Source organism: Orcinus orca, chromosome 9 (assembly GCF_937001465.1).
Source record: "Orcinus orca chromosome 9, mOrcOrc1.1, whole genome shotgun sequence".
In the NCBI taxonomy this organism is placed as follows: Eukaryota; Metazoa; Chordata; class Mammalia; order Artiodactyla; family Delphinidae; genus Orcinus; species Orcinus orca.
This window is the reverse complement of record NC_064567.1, coordinates 3,244,983-3,266,538: the sequence shown is the minus strand read 5'-3', so window position 1 is coordinate 3,266,538 and position 21,556 is coordinate 3,244,983. Positions and strand designations below refer to the sequence as shown.

At 46.5% G+C, this 21,556-nt stretch overlaps 1 protein-coding gene across 5 annotated transcripts in view; it reads left to right on the top strand.

The window, feature by feature from the left end:
* The window catches only part of DPP6 (dipeptidyl peptidase like 6), a 1,028,806-nt gene that overhangs the window by 777,026 nt on the left and 230,224 nt on the right, over positions 1–21,556 (top strand). For all 5 annotated transcript variants that reach the window (XM_033408228.2, XM_033408227.2, XM_033408230.2 and 2 more), the window contains exon 6: positions 8,791–8,843. In XM_033408228.2, coding sequence (XP_033264119.1) covers positions 8,791–8,843 — 53 coding nt within the window. The remainder of the gene's footprint in view (positions 1–8,790; positions 8,844–21,556) is intronic.

Sequence of the window (21,556 nt, the reverse complement as noted above, 5' to 3'; positions counted from 1 at the left end):
GAAATTCACAGAGACCAGGCAGGAGGTCAGATATTTGGGCAAGATGCTGGGTCATTGGGGGTAGAGCCCAATAGAAGACATGAATGGAACAGGAGATTAAAAATCAAGCAGAGACTTGAATCTGCCAGGAGATGAGATTTCTCCAGAATGTTGGAAAGGAAGCAGTGTGGGTTCTCATGTGGGACTCTGTCACAGTCAGGAGCTTGTCAGATGGGACATGCTAAGGCTTGAGCTCCCAGATCCAGGCTTCAGCACCTACACTGAGACGCAGTTAAACGTAAGCACCGGCCAGAGCAGAGACGGGGAGGGCAGGGGGCGAGGTCTCCACTGGGACTTGAGGGGTTCTCTGAATGGGGAAGAAGTTTAGGGTCGCCAGGTTCAACATCGCCACTCGCTGCATTCACCTGGACGCCCCAGCAAATTCAGCCTCCATACTTTCAGTAATGGGGCCGGGAAGCCTTGTTAGTGCTGGATAGCTTTCATCACCAGAAGTTAGCATCGTTGGACTGAAATCGATTTCCCTATCATGCGCACTTGTCAACATTATCCTTCCTCTTGTAGTAAATGAGAACAGGCTTGCCCACACTTACTCACAAAGCCCCTTAAACCTGTAAGGACAGCCCTCCAGCTCCCCTTCATCTTCTCTCTTCCGGGCGGACCACCTGCTCCGGGTGTCTCTCAGGTGGCTTTCTTTCCAGACTCCAGCCAACCTGGGCATCTTCTCTAGAGTATTTTGACCCATTGGTCTCACTCCTCAAAAAAAGCAGCACTCTGAGCTTGGCCCATTTCTCCAAATGTTAAGGGAAAGGGTTTCTGGACAAGATACTCATCGTTTCTTCCCAGAAAGACCCTACGAGCTGGTTAGCTCCTCTCTCATCATATGTTGTAGATGTCTCAGTTGTTTCAATTATTCAAAGAGGGACCTGGATGGAATAGTCAGGGGAGCCTTTGTCAGATCCTGAAGGCCCACCGGGTCATTAGCCATTCCACAGACAGGTCTTTGAGAGCTTCTCGGAAGCACGACAGCTGCTCCATGATCATGGATCCTGACCATGGATGGAAGCAGCAGTGCAGGTTGTTCAGAAGAATGTGTCAAGACCAAGACTTAGGAATGCACCAGGTGAATGTGACGATTCATGATGTATTTTTGAAAAAACAGAGGGTATGTTTGCTCACCTCACTTCTCCCCACATTAACTGAGGGGGCACCAGGGCTTCAGGCTTAACTGTTTGATCTTCACCACCTTCCTGAAAGGTTGTCAGGGACACAAGGCAACTCTGGAAGGTGTTGGTGCATCCGTTGCCTTGATGGTGAGGATGCCACCACAGGTGTCACACGTGTCCAAACTCATCATCTTGCACACATCACATATGGGCAGTATTTGATACATCAGTTATTCCTCCGTAAAGCTGTTTTCAAAAAGGTTTTGAGGGAACATTTACAAAATGTTACAAAAGGAACACGAACAGTGCATGACTCTCATGAAGCATCTGTCATGGTCCATGAAACCTTGGCTTGGGTTTGGGAGACAGATTGCTCGCTCTCTCCTGGGGGACTGGCTGTGTGTTAATTCTCAGTAGAGCTGGGTATTGCCAGCTAGAACCTAATGGAATTTCCTTCTCTTTGGGAAATAGAACTTTTAAAACTGTGAGGAGATAGACCCTCTGGGTAAACACTTTATTTTCTCCAATTTTAAAGCCCAGAAATCTCACATTTTCCAACTTCTTTTAGAGTTTTTATTTTTTCCCTTCAGGTTTCTATTTTTTTCACTCATCAGCGTGCATCTCATGCAGATAATTTTTCTTCTTTTTTTTACTGTTCGGTTTCCAAATCTCACTTTCGATCTTTTTCCTGTGTTAATATTTGCCAGTACTTTTAGCCTCTATTCACATCACGTTACCATACCTTATTTCTTTAACCACGTATTCCATCCATGTGTCCTTGATCCTAACTTGGGAGACTCTTACTCTGAGCTCATCTGCACCCTCTGATATGTTTAATTTCCTCTATAAATAGAATATAGGATCAAATAGGAAGGGGATAGGCATGTGCCCCGGAGCATCTGCTTTGGGATGGTCACACCTGTAACCGAAAGTGGGATCCGGCTGCTCGCCACTTAAAAGCCATTAAAGAGGCCAGGTTGGTGGAGAGGGAAGTTTGCTTTAGTTTGGAGGCCGGCAGCCGGGGCGGGGGTGGGGGAGAGGGCAGACTTCTGTCCAAAGGCCTGCTCCCCCCACCTCGCCGCTGACAGGCAGGGGGCAAGAGCTTTTATAGGCCGAGGGAGGGGGCTACATGCAGCAGCAGCGCAGTCAGCTCTGACCATCATATTGAGATCGGTCCTGCGGTGGTCTGACCAGCGTCACCTTGATTGTTTTAAGTACAGCTAGTCTTCAGTTCCAGGGTCGGTTTGTTCCCATTTCCTTGAGGCCAGTTCTCAGAATTGTGGCAGCTTATGTCATGGCTACGTCTGGTCATCATGTAGTTAACTTCTCCTACCTGGTGGGTTTCAGTATCTGTAAGACAGCTCACAGGACAGGGCTCAGAATATTACCTATAGCCCTTGAGGAGGAACTGAAGGTCCTTGACTTTGCTTACTGACTATTATGATTTGATCTCTTTAGACTTTTTTCTGTTGTTTCTGCATTTTCTCATTTCTCTGATTAAACTTATTCTTTGGCTAAAGTGTTTCCACAGATGAAAGGCAGGCGATGGACACGGGAGGGCAAGGACCATAGGGTCCTGCTCCGTTTCACACCCATTCTAGCTGCACTCCTCACAGCGGCTGTCCAGCCTCTGCTTGAATTCTGTCAGTGCTGGGGGGCTTACCACCTCAGGGGACCATCCATCTCGCTATTGGAACACTAAAGAATAGAGAGATTGTGCTGACCAGGCACCAGGGCAAAATCTCAGTTGTTTTCCTACCTCTCCCAGCCCCTGAAATAGGTCAGCTCCAACTCTGCATTCTCAGTGGAATTCCTGTTTTCTTACAGCCCAAAAGAGCAGAGAAAAAAAAAAGTTTCATGGATTCTGCATAATGCTAGTCACTCGATCGTATAATTCTCCTTAAAATTTAAACGAGAGCATTCTTGGTTCCTTTCTCGTGGTTTACATTTCCTGAACAAATACTCACAGCTCTAACACTCAGGCTCAGAGGTTAAGTAATTTTCCTGAGTTCACCCCTCGGCGATCAGCAGGCTGAGAACTGACCCTGTGTCTTCCTCTAAGACTGTATAAGAATAGTAGTGGCTCCACGGGAGTAGGCGTGTCCTGCTCCAGACCTGCCCCGAACCGCCACACCCACCACGCTGCTCCCGACTGGCCGGGAAGCAGGGACTGGCCGAGGCCTTGGGCAGGAGGGGAGGAGCGCTGGCGGGGCAGCTGGAAGGTCATCCCAAACTAGGGCAGTGTTACTGGGGATGGAAAATGTGCTCTGAATTTAAAGTTCATTCCAAAGTTACAAAGTCCAGTGAAATTCGGAAACCAGTTGTACATGGACAGTAAGGAAAGGAAGGAATAGAAATGGTTGGCGCTAATTCCAGTATGTTTCTACCGAGAGACCAGGTAAGTGGAAGAACATCAAAGAGAATTATTTAGGAGGAAAAGAGTTTATTTGGTTTTCAAAATATTGAATGTGGTGTAAAAGTTTTGGGTAAAAGCATCTATGCTGAAAGCCCCGACACAAGCTGAAGATATGAGTCTAGAACTCAGAAGATGGACCAAGTATAAAAATATGAATTCGGTAAGAAGCCTCACAGAAAGCAGAAATGAATGTGCTCTTCCAGACCAAGGGTGTAGACCGACAAGGGAAACCCCCAAGAGTGGCACGTTGGTGCCTGCGTCCATTCAAGGGGTCTGCACAGCAGAAAGGAAAGGCAAAGAGGCTGGAAGGAGGAAGGCAAGAGGAGATCGAAAGCAGTGACCCGCCATGGAGTGAAGAAGGGAGAAGGATTCCTGTCACCTTTATCACGTACCGCAGAGAGAGCGAGCGCGCTGGACATTAGGAAGATATCATGTGTACGGCAGCGGGACATCCGCCTGGAGGTGGCGCTTTGAGGACGTCGGGAGGATAATGCAGTGGGTTCAAAGTGATAGAAAGTGAAGCAGCGTAGACTTTCCTTATGAAGTGCCATGATAGTTTCAAAGAAGAAGGAGTCGGAGGGGTGGCAGGGAGAACGACCAAGGATTTTTTAATGTGGGAGATTTGAATTCTGCAGATTCGGGAGAAGGAACAAGGAGAGGGAGTGATGAAAAATATAAGGCACGTAATTCGTGGTAGAGGAGTTGATAAAGTTCAACAGGTATCAGGAGGGGATGGGGTCAAGATCTCAGAGGTTAGTCCCGGAGAGGAAGGATGGAGGGAGGCCTGAAGGAAGGTGCTTGCCATAGGGATGACGAGTGGGTGATAGATTTGAGAAGGACTTAAGAAGTTAATCTGGCACAATTTGGAGATAGATTGAATTGAGCCAGAGGAGGAAGGAGGCAAAGAATGGAGTCAGGAAAAACTAGGTTTTCAGCTCAGATTACTGAGGGGATGAGGGAGCCACCGACTGGGATAGGAAGTATCAAAGGAGAACTGGGTTTTAAGGGTAGATAAGAGATAACTTGGAGAATATTGAGTTTGGGGTGCCTGTGAGACATAAGATGGAGATGTCGAGGGGGGAATCTGGTACACTGGTCTACAGTTGAGGAGATAGATCTGTGAAATTACCAATATTCAGATAATCATAGTTTAAAACTACAAGAGTGGAAGGTTTCATAGAGGAAGAAGATGTAAAGTGAGTCTGGGCTAGTATGCGTGATGGGGCTGAGGTAGGAAAGACCGGAGAGAAATCAAAAGTGTGGCTCAGGGGGTGATGAAGGGAGAGGATCAGAAAGAAAGCTGTGGGCAGAGTGATGTTTCAGAAATATTAGAAGCAGACCAAATATGACCTTAGCCCAAGACAAGCCCTTCACTGGTTATTTTTTCCCAATTATTGAATGTCAGTATCAACTATGTTGCATGATATATTTTAAAAAATACTATGCTGAAATTGTCTTCCCATCTTGTGAATGGTATTTTGGGTAACAGGTTTTCATGCATTCATTTTTCAAGAGCAATTTGTTGCTGTGGGAAGAAACCGAAGTAACTTATATTCATGAACTTCTAAAAGTCCACTCACAGAATAACAATGCAGTCTTACCAACTTCCAACTCTTTGTACTTTTTTCCACGATCAGAAGTATTTAGAGTCTGTTTTAAAGAAAGAAGCATAAACACAGGAGATAGAGACCACAAAAAAAAAAAAAAAAAAGAAAGACTTTTATCTCTCCAAGGAACAAATTCTTTCAGTGAGATATAGTTTATTGTTAATGCGTTTTGAGGTAAGCCATCGTGCAAATGAAACTCTTGAAATTTGTCCTCTTTCAAAGTTGTTTTCTTTGTGCCTGGGGTTCTTTTGGCTCCAGGTAGAGGGAATATTTTGTGGAAGGGAATGGTATTTGATTGTTTCATCTTGGAGCAATGAGAAAATCCTTGCATCTTCCTGCCACTTCCCCATTTTTTTGAGTAGCACTGAGTCATAATTGCACTTTCATGTTAAAGGCTTTCCATTTGCATTAACAGTTTACTCTGGAATGCTTCTGTCCCATACATAGTTGGCAGATCCAGTCTCTACTTCTTGACTCTCTTTCATTTTGTTTGAATTTTTCTAATTAGTGATTTAGTTTTCCGGATATTCTATTACATTTCCCATCCATATATGCCGTCTTTTTTCTTTTTGTCTGACAGTACAGACATAGAATTGTAAAGGGGTAGTTCTCTCTCATCTTCTTACCATTGCCCTTATAAGGTTATTTTAATTCTGTCTTCCTTGTTCTCATTGCTTCCACTCAGAAGATAGTCACAAAGCTGAATTTCAGGGTCATTTGCAGGTATATTTAAAGAGGTATGCAAAGATGTAAGTCTAGGGGTTTGGGAATGTCATAACCAGAGAATGAATTGAAATCACTGTTTCCAGATTAAGACCAAGAAAGACAGTACATGTCCTTACTTTGCGTGTTTATTATGGCTGTTGGTATTCTGGATTTTTCAGTTGACAACAATCATCTTGGATTTGTAACTTGAGAATTAAGAGCTATACCCCTTGTTCAGGCAATTTCCAATATGTGCTTAGAGAGAAACAGACCTCAGGCCAAATCCTGCTTGCGTTTGACTCAATTCTCCTATCCTAAAAATGGAATACTAATACCTTCCTCATACAGATTGAATGAATTCATGTATGCTAAGGAGTTGGCATGCTACCTAGTACATAGTACGTGCTTCAGAATGCTAGCCATTCTCAACACCAGCATCACCACCACCGTCACCTTTGGTGCTTTGGACTGTTCTCTGCGGTCATTTCAAAGGCTTCCTCCAAGTGTTTTTGCCTATAATGGCCCCCCACCAGCCCCTCACTTCTTCTGTACTGACACTCTTTTCGATAAGGAATTTGTATATTTGTTTTAGAAGTTGCTGAAAGTTTTTAGGGAGGGAACCCAGTAACTCAGTGTCCTCACATCTGATTTACTAGCTATCTTTTTTCTTTGGATTTAAACTAGATAGGTTATTTACCTATTGCTGTGTAAGAAACTATCCAAAACTTAGTGGCTTAAGATAACCAACCTTATCTCGTGATTACTGTGGGTCAGGAATTCAGGACCATCTTATCTGAGCATCTCTGGCTCACGTTCTCTCATGAGGTTATCAGCCAGGGCCGCCTCATCTGAAGCCTTGACTGCTGGTGAGGAATCCACTTCCAAGCTCCCTGAGTTCCTTGCTGGATGTTGGTGATCGAATGGGGAAGAACCTCGGCCCCCCACCACATAGACCTCCTCACAGGGCTGCTCGAGTGTCCTCACACCATGGTGGCCAACCTCCCCCAGAGCAAGTGATCTGAAAGGGAGCTAGGAGGTGGCCACACTACCTTTTATAACCCGCTCTCAGAAGCCTAGGACCATCATTTCTGTCACATTCTATTTGTTTGAGTCACTAAGTCCCCCGGCACTCAAGTGTACGGAATTAGGGTCCACCCTCCCTCCTCTGCCCCTCTTCCCTGTGCCTCCCCTCCTCCCATCCCCTTTGCCTTTCCTCCACCCTCCTCTACCCTTTCTGCACCTCAGCTTCCTATCTTAACAAGCAAAGGTAATCTTTTGCCTTCCTGGGGTTACTGTGAAAATAAAGTGAGACACATAGTATGAAAAGACACGTGTTGGAAGGAGAGGTCGGAAACACTACACAGCACAGCACCCGATGCCATAACCGTAGAGAAGTGGGACGGATCCACCCAGCTTCTGCTCCAGCGTCTGCTCACAGAGGCAACGTTTAGTCGAAGCTCCAGGACCTCGGAGGGGCTCTCTGAGCATCAGTCTGCTCAGGACACAGGGGCTGGTCCACAGGTCTTTCCTTCTTCTCCTGGGGGAGCATCACTGTGCAGCACTTCAGAAACAGCAGTTAGGGTCCTCTGGCCCCGCCCAGATCGCCATGGCAGCTCTGTGAAGTTCTTCTTCACGGTTTTGTTCCTTAGAGGTTATTTCTTCATAATTAGACCAGTATTTAAAGTAACTCCCCAGTCAGATGCCCATCTCCTGCATCCAGCAGGCCACCCCAGGCCCCATGTGTCTGGTTCAGGAGTCTTGACATCACTGCAAGCAAAACGTCATTGGGACTTAAGTGCTGTTGTTTATTTTCTCCAAATAACTGATCCACTGTGACTTCCTAGAAATTAATCTTGGGGCCCAGACTAGATGGGGGGTCAGAGGTATTAGCAAATCCTACCCATTTTTCCTTTGAAGATTCACTTCCATCATCAGTTCCAAATGCATGCATATTACACGTGCTCTACAGTAGATCTGTCTTACTCAGCTGCATGTCCCTCACCTGTTATCTGTAGAGAGCTGCTTTTAAAATGCTAGTCCCTGAACATTTGCCCACACAGGGTGCCAACTCTCCAAAGTTCCACAGGTAGAGGAAAGAAAGTGAAATGTACGGTTCTCACTTCAACCGTGCGGGGTAACCCATCACATTCCACACCCTGGGGAGGGCCTCTATCCAGAAAGCTGGAGAGGATGGAGACCACGTTCTCCCTTCTTTGGGGGTATCCCTCGCATTGTAGTCACTGCATTTATGGGTTGGGGAGTATTCTCCTGGGTTCAAGAGTTTAAGAGGGACATCTGAGATTTGGGGGTTACAGGAGTTTGGAAATGCTGTTTTGTTGTTGTTACCTTAGTTTTGAAAGCCATGCTCCCCTTGCAATGAGTTCTTAGTTTATTGACCATTCCGTGAAGCTAAAACCTGCACATCAAATTGTCCAAGGGGGCAGGAGTTTGCCCAGTGAAGCCTATCTTGGCTTCAGTACTCACCGAGGATTCACAGTAGAATCGGCCATAGTTTACAGCAGTGCGTGGGTCTTACAGTTTCAGGGTCCAGCTGGCTGTCAGGTAGCCTCCAGTGAGTAGTGTTCTCTTAGTTCTGTGCTACATTTATTTGAGCTGGAAGTCTCTGCCCCTGATTTAATCACAAGCCAGGTAGTCATGGAGATGACATCTAGCCTCTGGCTGCCCCGGTAAACTACATGCAAATGGTGAAAATAAAACAAACAGGGTATGCAAATTAACTTCCTGAGTAAATAAAAGACTTTGCCGCCAGGTCTCCGGACTGACTACTTTTGGTCCAGGGCTGTTTATTAGGAGTCACAGTGATTTGAAAAATATCATAATCACAACCTTTGTCTCAACGCCTGTTTTATTGTTTCTTGTGTTTTTTTGTCTGTTTCAGATATATCAACACTCCTATACTGGATATTATGTCCTGAGCAAAATTCCTCATGGGTAAGATTGTTCTTTCATTTTCTTTTAACGTGAAATCTGCAAAACAAAGCGCAAAGCAGAGCGCTGATTAGTTGCTTAATTCTTAGGGCAGGAAATGAGGCACCTTATTTCTTGACAGCAAAGTGTCCCCATGCTGTGGGACCTCCGTGATGCCTCCAGGGCCGAGGGGGTCACTTGAGTCCAGTTTCTTGCCTATTTGTGAAGCCCCCCTTCCTAGAACAGCTCCACCACTTCCTGCTCTGGTTCCCAGGTTTGCAGAGAAAGATTCCCCCTTCCCCGCCCCACTTTGTAATCAGCTGTGGCCCCTCTAGGGCATGGTGATTCGACCTAGGACTCCCAGGAAGGTTCCTGGTTTTATATACGTAATAGAGAGGGCAGCACCCCTAAGCTCATCTTGTTTCTCAAAAATGCAACATTTGGGACCCAAAAGTGTGAGTGGGGAGGGAAGACATGAGTGCAAGTGTGATTTTGCTGAGTTTTCAGTTCTGGGTAGACACAGCCGCACACAGTGTGGGGTGCGTTATCAGGAACTCATCTTTGGAGTCCGGAGGTGTTAAGACATGATTGAAGTTTGGTGGAGCCATTTGTTGAGTGGGCAAGGGGAAAACCAGTTGCAGAGCAAGGAGAGTGTGGCAGGGATGGCTTTTACTGCTTCCATTTTTATTTTCTTTCTCTCCCCTCGTCTTCCTCCTTCCTCCTTCTTCCTCCCCTCCCCCACCCACCTACAACCCCTCCACCCTCACCCCTGCCTGTGTTCTTGTTCCCACCTTTTCCTTCTCCTTCATACCCTCCACGGTTTCTCTCACTTTTTGTTCGGAAAGGTGAAGTGCTCAGGAAATGTTCAAAGAAATGGAATTGTGCTACTGGCAATGTTGTGTAAATTCCTGTGACTATTTACGGGGAGGCATCCTAATTTTCCTAAGCAAATTTAAACAAACAGCAGGAGTTGCTAAAAAGTATTGTTCCATAGAGAGCATTAATCACAGCATCTGTGTTTCACAACTGCTGCTGGCTGTTTTCTACTAAGTTTAGGTAGAATATGAGCATATCCTTGGAAAAACAACATGGGGAAAATAATTTCACTTGATAAATGAAAGATACATGTAGACATGCGGCCAAACGTGATTAATCGTTTCCATTAGACTAGTAGAAAAACCAAGCCCCGAGAAACTGAAGATGACCCCCGTAGTGAAAACAAAGTATCCATAGGTGTTTTTTTTAAAAAAAAGCACAGTGCAAATAGAAACTCAAATGTTTTTCACTAAGGACGAATTATTCTATTATTTTTCAAGCAGATATGCATCTTCCAAGGTCACGGCAGGCAGGAGTATATTATGCCTTGAGATTTATCTACCCCTTCTGGGAACAATAGAATTTATTGTAGATGATGGATGTTTCATTTCATCTTATATAAATTTGTAAAACTCAAAACTTGAAAAGCATTTTGTGCTTGACACATGGTGTAAAGATTTTACTGCATCAGTTAGAATTTAAGAGAAATAGGTTCTGAGGACCTGGCACAAGAGTTTGCCAAACCAGCCACAAACCGAAGGACAAGATGGTGTGGCTGAAGCCTTGGTTTCAGTGCTCACGATGAGGATGATGACCCCTCCATAGAGGATGCCAACGAAGAGTGAGCTGCTTTTGGTATTTTTTAAATAATCATAGTAATAATAATTGCCATCATGTATTGAATGAGTCTTAAGTGCGCCCACCCTAGCATATCAGTCCTGCAAAAAAGCATTCTTCTCCGCCTTTCACAGTGAGAACTCTGTCATCTCATAGCTGGTGCCCAGGAGAGCTGGAATCCAGCATGGCCTGGCTCGCTCTCAATCCTGTGCCATCAGAACAACTGCCTTGGGTAAAATTACAGCTGTAAATATCAGATTTTTAGTGGTGCTAATTTATTGCTTTTTTTTTTTTTTTTTTGCCGTACGCGGGCCTCTCACTGTTGTGGCCTCTCCCATTGCGGAGCACAGGCTCCGGACACGCAGGCTCAGCGGCCATGGCTCACGGGCCCAGCCGCTCCGCGACATGTGGGATCTTCCCGGACCGGGGCACAAACCTGTGTCCCCTGCATCGGCAGGCAGACTCTCAACCACTGCGCCACCAGGGAAGCCCAAAGCTATTATTTTTAACATAAAGTGTTTCACTAAGTCTTTATATCAGAATGTCAACAAAATAAAGCAATCTTTCATAATAGAGATTATAACCAGGTAAATGTTCTCTGTTAAGGGTCCATTGTGTGTTTTCATAGCAGTTTTTGGTAGACTTGGCTGTTTCTTGACATTTTCCTGACATGACTCTTTTTTGGATTAGTTTTCCCATTGGCTTGAGTGCTTTTTTTTAGAAAAATTATATTTCTATATAATTATAATTTCTTGTATCTTTTAAGATCATTCTGAAAATCATATGGGCTAGAGAAAATCAATCCTTCTGTAACAGAAATCAATTTTAAGAAAAATTTGGTATACCCTGTAGTTATGTAGCATTGGCATTTTGGAGTTTGACAAGCAGAGCAATAATAGAACAGAAACTGAGAAGTATTCAGAGGCATTTTGTTTACATGTCAGGCCATCCTCTGTGGATATTGTTGCCCTAACCTTGCTTATTTACCTGTACCAAACAAATTGTACAGAATTGTATTCCTTTGGAACTCCGGTTGACTTATGAAGTCACATTCTGCATCTGTGAAAATAATAAACTGAGACATAGATTCCTTCTGCCCAGGGTTACTCTCTAACATTATAGGCTGGGATGCAGAAGAGCATTCCATTTATTTAGAAAATAGAAATCTAGGTTGACAACATAGCACAATGCCCCAGTACCTTGCCTGATATCATGACACAGGAGTTAAGAACTGAAGCCCTGTGGTCCCAGAGACCTTAATGTGAATTCCAGTCTGCAACTGACTGTTGGCTGTGTGACCTTGATAGTTGCTGTACTTCTACAGATCTTAGTTTCCATATTTTTAAGATGTTAATAATAGTGTTCACCTCATAGGCACATTATAAGAATTAAGTGGAATGACACATGCAAAGTGCACAGCAGAGAATTTTGCTTCTAGTGAATGCCTGGGAATGTTATTCTTCATATTGTAATATATCCCCAATATATATTTATAGTCTTGTAATTAAATTTTTTTAGACTTTACTTTCTAGCCAGCTCAAATCCTTTCCGTTACAAGGAGAGGAATGATATAACGCCTACAATAATAAAATTCCCTTTAATAATTTTTCAAAGCTAAGACTTGTTCTGTGACACTCAGGTGATTTTAATGCCCATGTGATTTTTAAAAATTAATTAATTTATTGGCTGCGTTGGGTCTTTGTTGCTGCACGCAGGCTTTCTGTAGTTGCAGTAAGTGGGGCCTACTCTTTGTTGTGGTGCATGGGCTTCTCATTGTGGTGGCTTCTCTTGTTGCAGAGCACGGGCTCTAGGCGCGCAGGCATCAGTAGTTGTGGTACGTGGGCTCAGTAGTTATGGTGCATAGGCTTAGTTGCTCCACAGCATGTGGGATCTTCCTGGACCAGGGCTCGAACCCATGTCCCCTGCATTGGCAGGCGGATTCTTAACCACTGTGCCACCAGGGAAGTCCTGCGCATGTGATTTTAATTTCTCTCTTAAAAGAGATGTCTATAGCTTCAACTATCTACAGTTCTCAATGCTCAATAAGTTCTGTTTATCTCATCTCAATCTGACTTACTGCAATTAATTTTTAAGACTTTCTTATTTTGCCTCCAGTGGAAGCCGAAAAGACAATATAAGTCAACAAACATTTATTGAAATGCTGTATTGAGCAACAAAAGCACAGCTGCTATCCTTCAGAAGTTTAAAATCTTGTTGAAGAGGAAAGACACAGACTTACATAACAATATAAAATTAAGTGCCTCAAATGGGTATTTTAGACACTGAACACAAAAGAAGAGATGTCATAAAGGATCTCAGAAAGGAAGTCTGGCTTGAGTGGAGCCTTATAATTGAGTAAGTTTTGTCTTGTTTGATTTGGTTTGGTCTAATAGATGGAGACAGAGAGGAGATGTTCCAGGTCGGGTAAATCATTAAACAGGCTTGACCTTTTCCATGAGCCAGCATCTTCCTGGAGTTAGTGGGGTGCCAGGCCAGGCCCGAGCAGGGCTGTTCTCATGGGGCTCTGCATGGGGAGAGATAGGGTTGGGTGGGTTTAGGGTGAGCCTGGCGTGTGGAAGACCTAAACCCCACCCCGGTGTGATGGGTCTTTCCAATAAGAACACACTGAACACGGAGCAGAAGAGAGACGTGGTGAAGGTGGCGGGCGTGGATTAGTTTTATGCATGTGTGTAGAGAGAAGGAAAGGGATGAACAGGAACATGGAGCCAATTAGGAGACCCGGTGGGGAGCAGTGAAGGCTCAGTGTAGGGACCACATGATTGGGGTTATGGGCATCTGGTGTTCACTTGGAAAATGAAGACAGATGCCAAGGGTTTATGCTCCATGTCCCTCTAATTAAATCTGTGGCAGCCTGTGCCTGTGTGAGTTGAGCCTGATGCATGAGAATATTGAAAGTAGTGAGTTCATGAGGGCAGTGGGGAGAATCCCAGCAGTGTGTGTCTCCACATCTCCTTCCCAGGACCCTGCACTGGACCTTCCACTCAGACACACTTTGCTCTGCAGAGCTGCCGGAAGTTGCATGAATAGGATTGCTTGTATACCCTGAGGAGGTGCCAACATGAAGCCAAAATGTAGGAGAAAGAGAGTTCTGAGAATGGCATTTTACGTGTCTACCGTGGCATCCGGCAGGGAGAGTCCTGCTGTAATCGGCTTTCACAGTAATTTCAGAACTGTGGACAGCTCCGAGCTCTCCTGTAGGACTTGGTCCTAGCTGCTTCCGCCCCTCCTGCTCCCTTCCCCTCCAGGCCACCCTCCATCTCTCCCTTCCTCCCCTGAAATCCAAACTGTTAGCAAGCACTATCAAAATAACATGCACTTTAAAGTCAAATCTATCTGGGAATAAATTCCCAGTCAGCCTTTCTACCTGTGTAATCATGAAAAAGTTTCTTTGCTTCTCTCGGCACTATTACTCCGCACATATGATGGAAATAAAATGCCTGACTGATAGGGTTCATGTAAAGGTTATGAAGTACTGTAGGATAACGAGATGGTGCGTTTAAGTGCCTATTTTGGAGTGCAGAATGCACTACGGGCTTTTTTCATGGTGGAAACAAGACCTTCCATTATACAACCAAATCTAATTAATCTCTCTCCCCGCAATTTCCCTACCTTTAGACAGAAAATAAATCTCATCCTCGGTGCCAGCTCTGATCAGTTCTAATGGCTTCCTGGAGCGCTGAGTTTAAAGGTGGTCTAGAGCTAGGCCTGGGCTCTGTGGGGAAGGATGCCGTGATCGACGCGTCAGGGTGGAGGTGGAGGGGAGTGGAGATGCACGTGATGCCTTCCAGGTGCCGGACCTGCTTGCCTCAAGGACCGCATCGGTGGCGTGTGCCAGCACTGCCCCCCGCAGAAGGCCCTCCCGCCTTTGCTCTCCCCTACCTTCACCCCATCCTCCACACACGCGCCAGAAACTTCCTGCTCATGGTGTCCAACTCCTTCTGCTCCTTCAAGCCCCGACATCAAAACCCCTCCCGTAAAAATCCCCCTGCAGCTTCCTGCACCCCTGGAGTAAGACTGCCTCACATTTCACACTGTAATGTATCCTTGCGTTAGATTGCTAGTTACCTTGTTGTAGGTATATAATGTTTCTGAACAGAATGTTTAGAAATGTTTTCAATATGCATTTACTGCCCGACACATTTCTCTCCTGAATTCTAAGGTGTCAGGTGTCAGAAAGAGGGGTTTTGCTGGGAGGGGCTTGGCCTGTGTCTGTGGCCCTGGTGGCCGTTGCTCAGGATGAGAACAGGGCTGCCCAAGAATAACCACAGGAGAGGCTGCACCCGTAGATCTGAGCTACCGGCAGAAAAGCCACTAGCCACATGCAAAGGGGTTCTTTTCCACTGAATCATTTGCTGTCCTCAAAAACTTGCCTGCCACATCTGAAGATTTTCAGGCAAACAAACCCGTTTGGAAATGAGGTGAAGATATGCATGATGCGTCATTTTGTCAGGCGCCTTGTGGAGCCTAAACGTGTATGTTCGTATCCTTGAATTGTTCCCAGTGCAAGAGGGAGTCCGTAGATGTTGGCTGACAGTTGAGGAAGTTAGTTAATTAATTAAATGATATTGTCTAGTATAAGATGCAAGCCTGGGACCCACCCCAAATCAGTTAGACCAGAGTCTCAGAGGGTGGGACCTCACGAGAGTTCTTTTAAGTTACTGGTGTTTCTAGTTTGAATATCTGGGGTCAGCTGGTCCTACCCCACTTCTTCACTTGCTCTCATCACTAAGTGACCCCCAGGACTTTATCCGGAGCTGAGAAATAACCCTTCTATTTCTGGAAAAAAATGACAAACATTTCCCCAGAAACACTGATTTCTTTGTCCTCTCGACAGAGAAATAGTGGCAGGTCGCAGGTTAACAGCGTTCTTGGAGATTTATTTAATGATATGCATTAAAGGCTCAATAGCATTGCCGTCTGCACCGCGGAGATGAGATACAGCCTTGCGCTTTTGTCTTCTGAGTTCATGCCCAGAATGGGACAGTGGACTCAGGCTCATCCTGTGTCTGGGCTGGAGTTTGACGTGAGCGCCACCTAGTGGGCTCAGCCTGGAAGCCGCCTATTCCGATTCGTGCATTTGCTCACCAGCTTCTCTTGAAGAATCACAGGGCCAGTTCTATGTCACACAAAATTAGAGGCAACTATGTTGAACCCTTTCAACTGGGCCTGAGTGTCAGTCACCTGAGAAGACTCTGTCTGCATCCCTGAGGTCAGCTCTGTTCTTGTTCACAGACCTTTTCCTAAAGAGAAAAGGCTGGTGCATGTGGCAGACTGCCCTGGAGGCCAAGCCTGCCAGATGCTTGCAGCAGCGTGTGCTGTGCATCCACTCCTGCTGCAAAATGATGGGCACACACCCCCGCCACAAGCAGGACTATACTAGCCACGGATGGAGAGTGGAAAGGCCACGTGTGTCGCTTGCTGTCTAGTCTATTTTGTTCTGTCTTCACATCACCTTCTCTCTGATCTAGGCGGTCCGTACGGGGGCTGGACACAAAGCCCCCTGCCTTATTTACTTCAGTGACATTCGCATAGATTAAACCTCAAGGACAGCCTTGTCCAGAAAAGCAGCTCTCAAGGACAGTGGGATGGGCGGTCATCCAGACTCTAGAGAGACAAGGATACACTGGTCACATCTATATAGCTACAGCCTCATTGCAGCATAACTTACTTATAGTAAAACTCACACTTTTTAAATGAGAAGTTTTCATTATGTTTTGACTAACGGGTGCAATCACAGAAGCACCTCCACAACCAAGACAGGGAACATTTCCATGTCCCCAGAGTATTCCGCCATGCCCATCCCCCACCCACTGTGGGTGCCCCTGGCGTCCAGCCCTGTAGTTCTGCCTTTTCCAGAATGTCTTATATATGGAGTCATGTGTACGTAGTCCTGGTGAGTGGCTGCTTCGTTAGCATGCCTGCTTTCAGGGTTCACCCACGTCGCTGCTGGTGCAGGTAGGTCATTCCTTTTACTGCTGAGGAGTGGTCCAGTGAGTGGATAGACTAGTTTGCTCATGTGTTCTCGCCGTGTAACACTTGAGTGGCTTCCAGCTTGGGGCTGTTGTGAACGAGACTGCTGTGAATGTTCGCATACAGAATTTCTCATAGGCACGTTATCATTTTTCTTGGGTAAGTAGCTAGAGGTAGAATGGCTGGGCCATACGGTAAATGTATAATTTGGTAAGAAACTGCCAGATTGCTCTCCAAGGGGGCTGTCCAGACCCCCTTTGTAAACTCCCCGCCCCATCCTCCACCTGGTCCCTGCGAGAGGCCAGCTGATTTGCGTGCTGGGGTTCCTGCCCAGGGCAGAGCCTGTGCCTCTCCTGCCTGACGTGGGCACTCGGGGGGCCCTTCCAGCCAGGTCCCCACAATCGTTCCCTTTGCAGCGCTCTGTAAATGACAGGTCCTTGGGGAAGTAGGTGGCGAGCAGGGTGGAAACTCCCTGAAGAGGCTGTTCATGGGCCGCCCTGGCACAAACCTCAGGAGCGGTTAAGAGGACTCCAGCCCCAAGCATCACTCACCTCCTGGACAGATTGATTTAGGAGGAGGGGGTCTCTTTTTGAGAATCACCTCTCGTTGGCGGAAGGACCCGGTCCAAAAGTGTGCATGTTCCAGCAGCTTGACGCTGAACTGCGTCTGCCAGCTGCTTCAAGGCTGAAGGGGAGCAGAGGCCCCACACCCAGCATCCAGCATCTGTACAGCAGACACCCGCCTCTGACCTTCGGGTTCCCGTCTAGGCTAGCAAAGGGCATGGTAGGCTGTGTCAGGCGCTCCTGTCTGCTCTGTTGTTGTGTCTTGACTACAGCAGGGAAGGAGGCAGGCCACAGCGCTGGTCCTCCAAAGGACAGCCCATCCAGGCTGTGTACCGGACTAGTAAGTATTTCTGAAGCTGCTCACAATGGCCGAAAGAACATAAGCTGTGGCCTTTCTCATTGAGAAGGCCTGATTCCCAGACCTGAATCGCACAGCATTCGGTGGAGATGACACAGCTGTTTGTTCAGGTGAAGCTCTCGGCTCCCAGGACTCAGCTCGGCCAGCACCGCCTGCCGCCACTGGGACGCTCAGGGGCAGGTCGATGCACTGCCGGGGCCGAGGCACCTGGATTAAGCAGTCACACAACAGTAAGGCTTCTGCCTCTCTGGACCGTAAACTAACAACCCTCCCCTATAACCCGGTGTTCTCTCCATCCAGCAAGGCCTACGGAGGTTCCCACACTGCAGGGGGAGGGCTGCGGCCCAAGAACCCTGTAGAGCAGGGATGCCCAACCCCCAGGCCACGGACCGGCACTAGTCCGTGGCCTGTTAGGAACCGGGTCACACAGCAGGAGGGGAGCGGCAGGTGAGCGAGCGGAGCTTCATCTGTATACACAGCGGCTTCCCACCGCTCGCTTTACCACCTGAGCTCCACCTCCTGTGAGCATTACGGTGAGCTGTATACTTATTTCATTATATATTACAATGTAATAATAACGGAAATAAAGTGCACAGTAAATGTAATGTGCCAGAACCATCCACCCCCCGCCCCCCCCGCAGTCAGTGGAAGAATTGTCTTCTATGAAACTGGTCCCTGGTGCCAAAAAGGTTGTGGACCGCTGCTGTGGAGAGTTAGCCTGGTCCATGAACTCAGACATGTGGACACCAGTTCCCAAGTACGAACACAAGGTCAAGGCTTTTCCATCTCTCTGCACATCTTTGATTCACCGCATCATGGCCCTGATGTACATTTCTATCGACATTCCAAGCACTTGGACGGGCTTTTGGGGCAGTGCTAACAAACACGGCTTCCTCCCAGGCTCCCTGCACAAACGGCCCAACGTGGAAAGTAAGGAGAGAAAAAAATTCAAGTGAGGGCTGATGTGAGCCTCACACTTATGCATCAGTGGTGTCAGAACTAGAATTCCTGAACCAGGACTGAAGCTAAGAGCAGACGTCCTGCTGAAGCCCGTGAACATGGCCCCAGGGAGGGTGCTGCCATCCTTTGCCGGCCCCTGGTCTGTCTCCCTTACTTGCAGGCCACAGGCAGCCCTCGGGATCTTTCCTTTGCTTCTCTCCCTGCAGTTTCCTACTGCTGACCTTGTGGCATCTGAACACCATCCGGCTCCTGGGCTCCGTCCACTCAGCTCGAAACCATTTCACCCAAACTGCCCTGCCCAGACTCACCCGTCACTCCAGGCAGGAGCCACCCTCATTCCACTTTCCATCTTGTCACCTTGGTGCCTCAAATGAAGTTCTTTCCTTATGCCTCTATGCGTGTCTTTAGAAACTGTACCATGTAAGCTCCAGCGTAGGCCCCAATTCCTTTCTGCTCCCTAATCTCTTGATTTCCTTTATGAATGAATGAATGAACCTTCGAATGCATATGTAGGCATTTCGTGAGCACTTATCGTGCGTCTGATTCACAGACCTTAACATATGGAAGCTTATTTTGTACTCGTAACAATGATGGGGTGTAGGTCTTAGCCCCACTTCAGAGATGAGAAAGCTGAGGCTCGAAGTTGGAGTAACCTGCTCAAGGTCACACAGCTGGTTGTTGGCCAGGACTTCAGCGGGGCTCTTGCGGCTCCAAGCATAGCATCCTCTCTGTGACAACATCACTTTGCTCTGCATTCCAGTCTGACGAGAGACACTGAGGCAAACTGAGCACCACACCCTTCGTTTTATGGAGGTAGCTCTTCCCCCTTGTGTTGAGGGCCCTTTGAAGCACACAGTAGGGCCAGTATTCACTAGCTCTGAGGTCCGGGCATGACCCAGTAACCAGCATTGTTTGACCAGCGGAGGTGACGTTGATGGGTGCCTCTACTCAGTGTGTGTCTGCGTGGCCTCGAGCTGCAATTTATGTTCTGTTTGACGTCAGAGAGTAGCAGTCAACATCGGTGCTGTTTTGATTTGACAGACAAAGGATATATGAAGCAAATAAGTGACCCCTATCAAAAGAAAATTATACATCATCACATATTAAGTATAAACATGCTAAGAGGCCAGATGGGAGGATACCCCGAGGGCCCTGTGTGTCCCTGGTGATCCCAGACCACCCGCCAGAGATCATGGCTCCAGGCTAGCCCCCTCCAGTCTGCTGTGCGCTGTCCCATGTGTCGGCTACCAAGACAGCGTTACCTCCTAGAGGAGAGGCTCTGGGGTTTGGAAGCAGTGAAGGTGTGCTTTTCCCAAAAGAAGGTCATCCCTGAGAGTCTCTGTCCCGTGAGGAAACGGTGAGTGTGCACCTCGGTGGAGGTGACCTTTCGAACCTGGGCTGAAGGTCACGGAGCTGGGTTCTACTGTGTAACCTCAGGCACTGCCCTTGGTCTCCTTGTTCCTGGAGCTAAAGGCAACTGCTCCAGATGCTCTAAAGGGCTGTCAGAGTCTTATGTGACTTTGGAAAGTACTAAGAATATAGTTTTGGTTTTGCATTAAAATTCCTACTTCCATGTGTTGAGCATACCTGAGCTTTCAAATGACCATCCCCTGTTCCCCACCCCCCCCAACTTTCCCAGGAACCCTGAGAAAAAGGGAAAACTTGTCTTTTGAAAGTCAAGGAAATCCAATGGCACTGGTTGCCCTAGTCCCTGTGGGCACAGCCCAGGTATTTATCTGAAATTATGTGGCTGGACCACGTGGTGATGCTGAGAACTCAATCCAGGGAGGGAACTCGGGCATGCTTATTTTGTAGGGAATAAAAATCTGAAATAGAAGGGTTGGGTTGAACCCTTTTGAAGAAAGAGCCGGTGAACAGAAAGATCAATACTCAGACAAGAGAAACCCAGAGCGGCCGAAACAGGCAGTGCGCCCACCCTTGCAGAGGAAAGCTGTCCTTGCCCATAGAGAGGCCAATGTCCCTGTCTGAATGACAGGTCTCATCCCTTCACTCTGTCCAGCTAACCGGGCAGCTTCTGATGACAGTTGAGCTTAATTGCTTCATTCACGTGAGCCTGATCAATTGGCCCGTTGTATTTCTCATCAAAAATTAATAGACTATCTTTCTTGGTTATATATAGATCCTTATGAGTTTGACTAAAATTTGGCTGTAAAAAGTCATCTAATTAAAGTCAATTAAAAATATAAAGAAATATATCCTTCAAAAGAATTGGTTCTTACCATGCAGTGGTAACCTCTAAGCACGGGTCTCACTGTTGTCGATGGTGGTAGTGTTGTGGTTGGTCTTTACGTTTGACTTTCACCTTCAGATCCCTGTGTTTCATAGATGCTAAACAACGCAACTCCAGTCATGGGAAGTGTTTATTTTCAGAGGTGGGATGCCCTCTGCCACTTGCAACTTCTTGTTGACAACAAGATGCCCGTCCTATCAACAACAGGGCATTAAGCCAGGCCACTTGTCCTTTTGGTATCTAGTGCTATTTTTGGCATGATTTTTAGACCCACGGAGAGAAAGGTCTTCTGTGAAAGTGATCATATCATTTTGAGTTCCTAGGTGTCCTTATTATCTTGACATGGACCAAAAAAACCTGACTTTAGCTATGTCAAATTGTCTATTGCTGATTTGTTACCAAATTAATGCCAAACACTAAGTAGCATTAGAATGGAAGAAATACTTTTTGCCACAAAGCAGAGAATTCAGTCTTGGATAAAGAATGTTTTCCCAGTCTATGGAGAAAAATCATCTCTGTGAGTGTGTGTGTGTGTGTGTGTGTGTGTGTGTGTGTGTGTGTGCGTGTGTGTGTGTGGAGGAGGAGGAGAGAGGGAGAATGCTTCTAAAAAGAAAAATTCCTAATTTAAGTCCACTGCTTTCTTTTTCCCCCAAATTAAAGTCAATCTGAAAGTCATTTATTTATTTATTTATTATTTTTTAACATCTTTATTGGAGTATAATTGCTTTACAATGGTGTGTTAGTTTCTGCTGTATAACAAAGTGAATCAGCTATATGTATAGTATACATATATCCCCTCCCTCTTGCGTCTCCCTCCCACCCTCCCTATCCCACCCTTCTAGGTGGTCACAAAGCACCGAGCTGATCTCCCTGTGCCATGCGGCTGCTTCCCACTAGTTATCTATTTTACATTTGGTGGTGTATACATGTCCATGCCACTCTCTCACTTCATCCCAGCTTA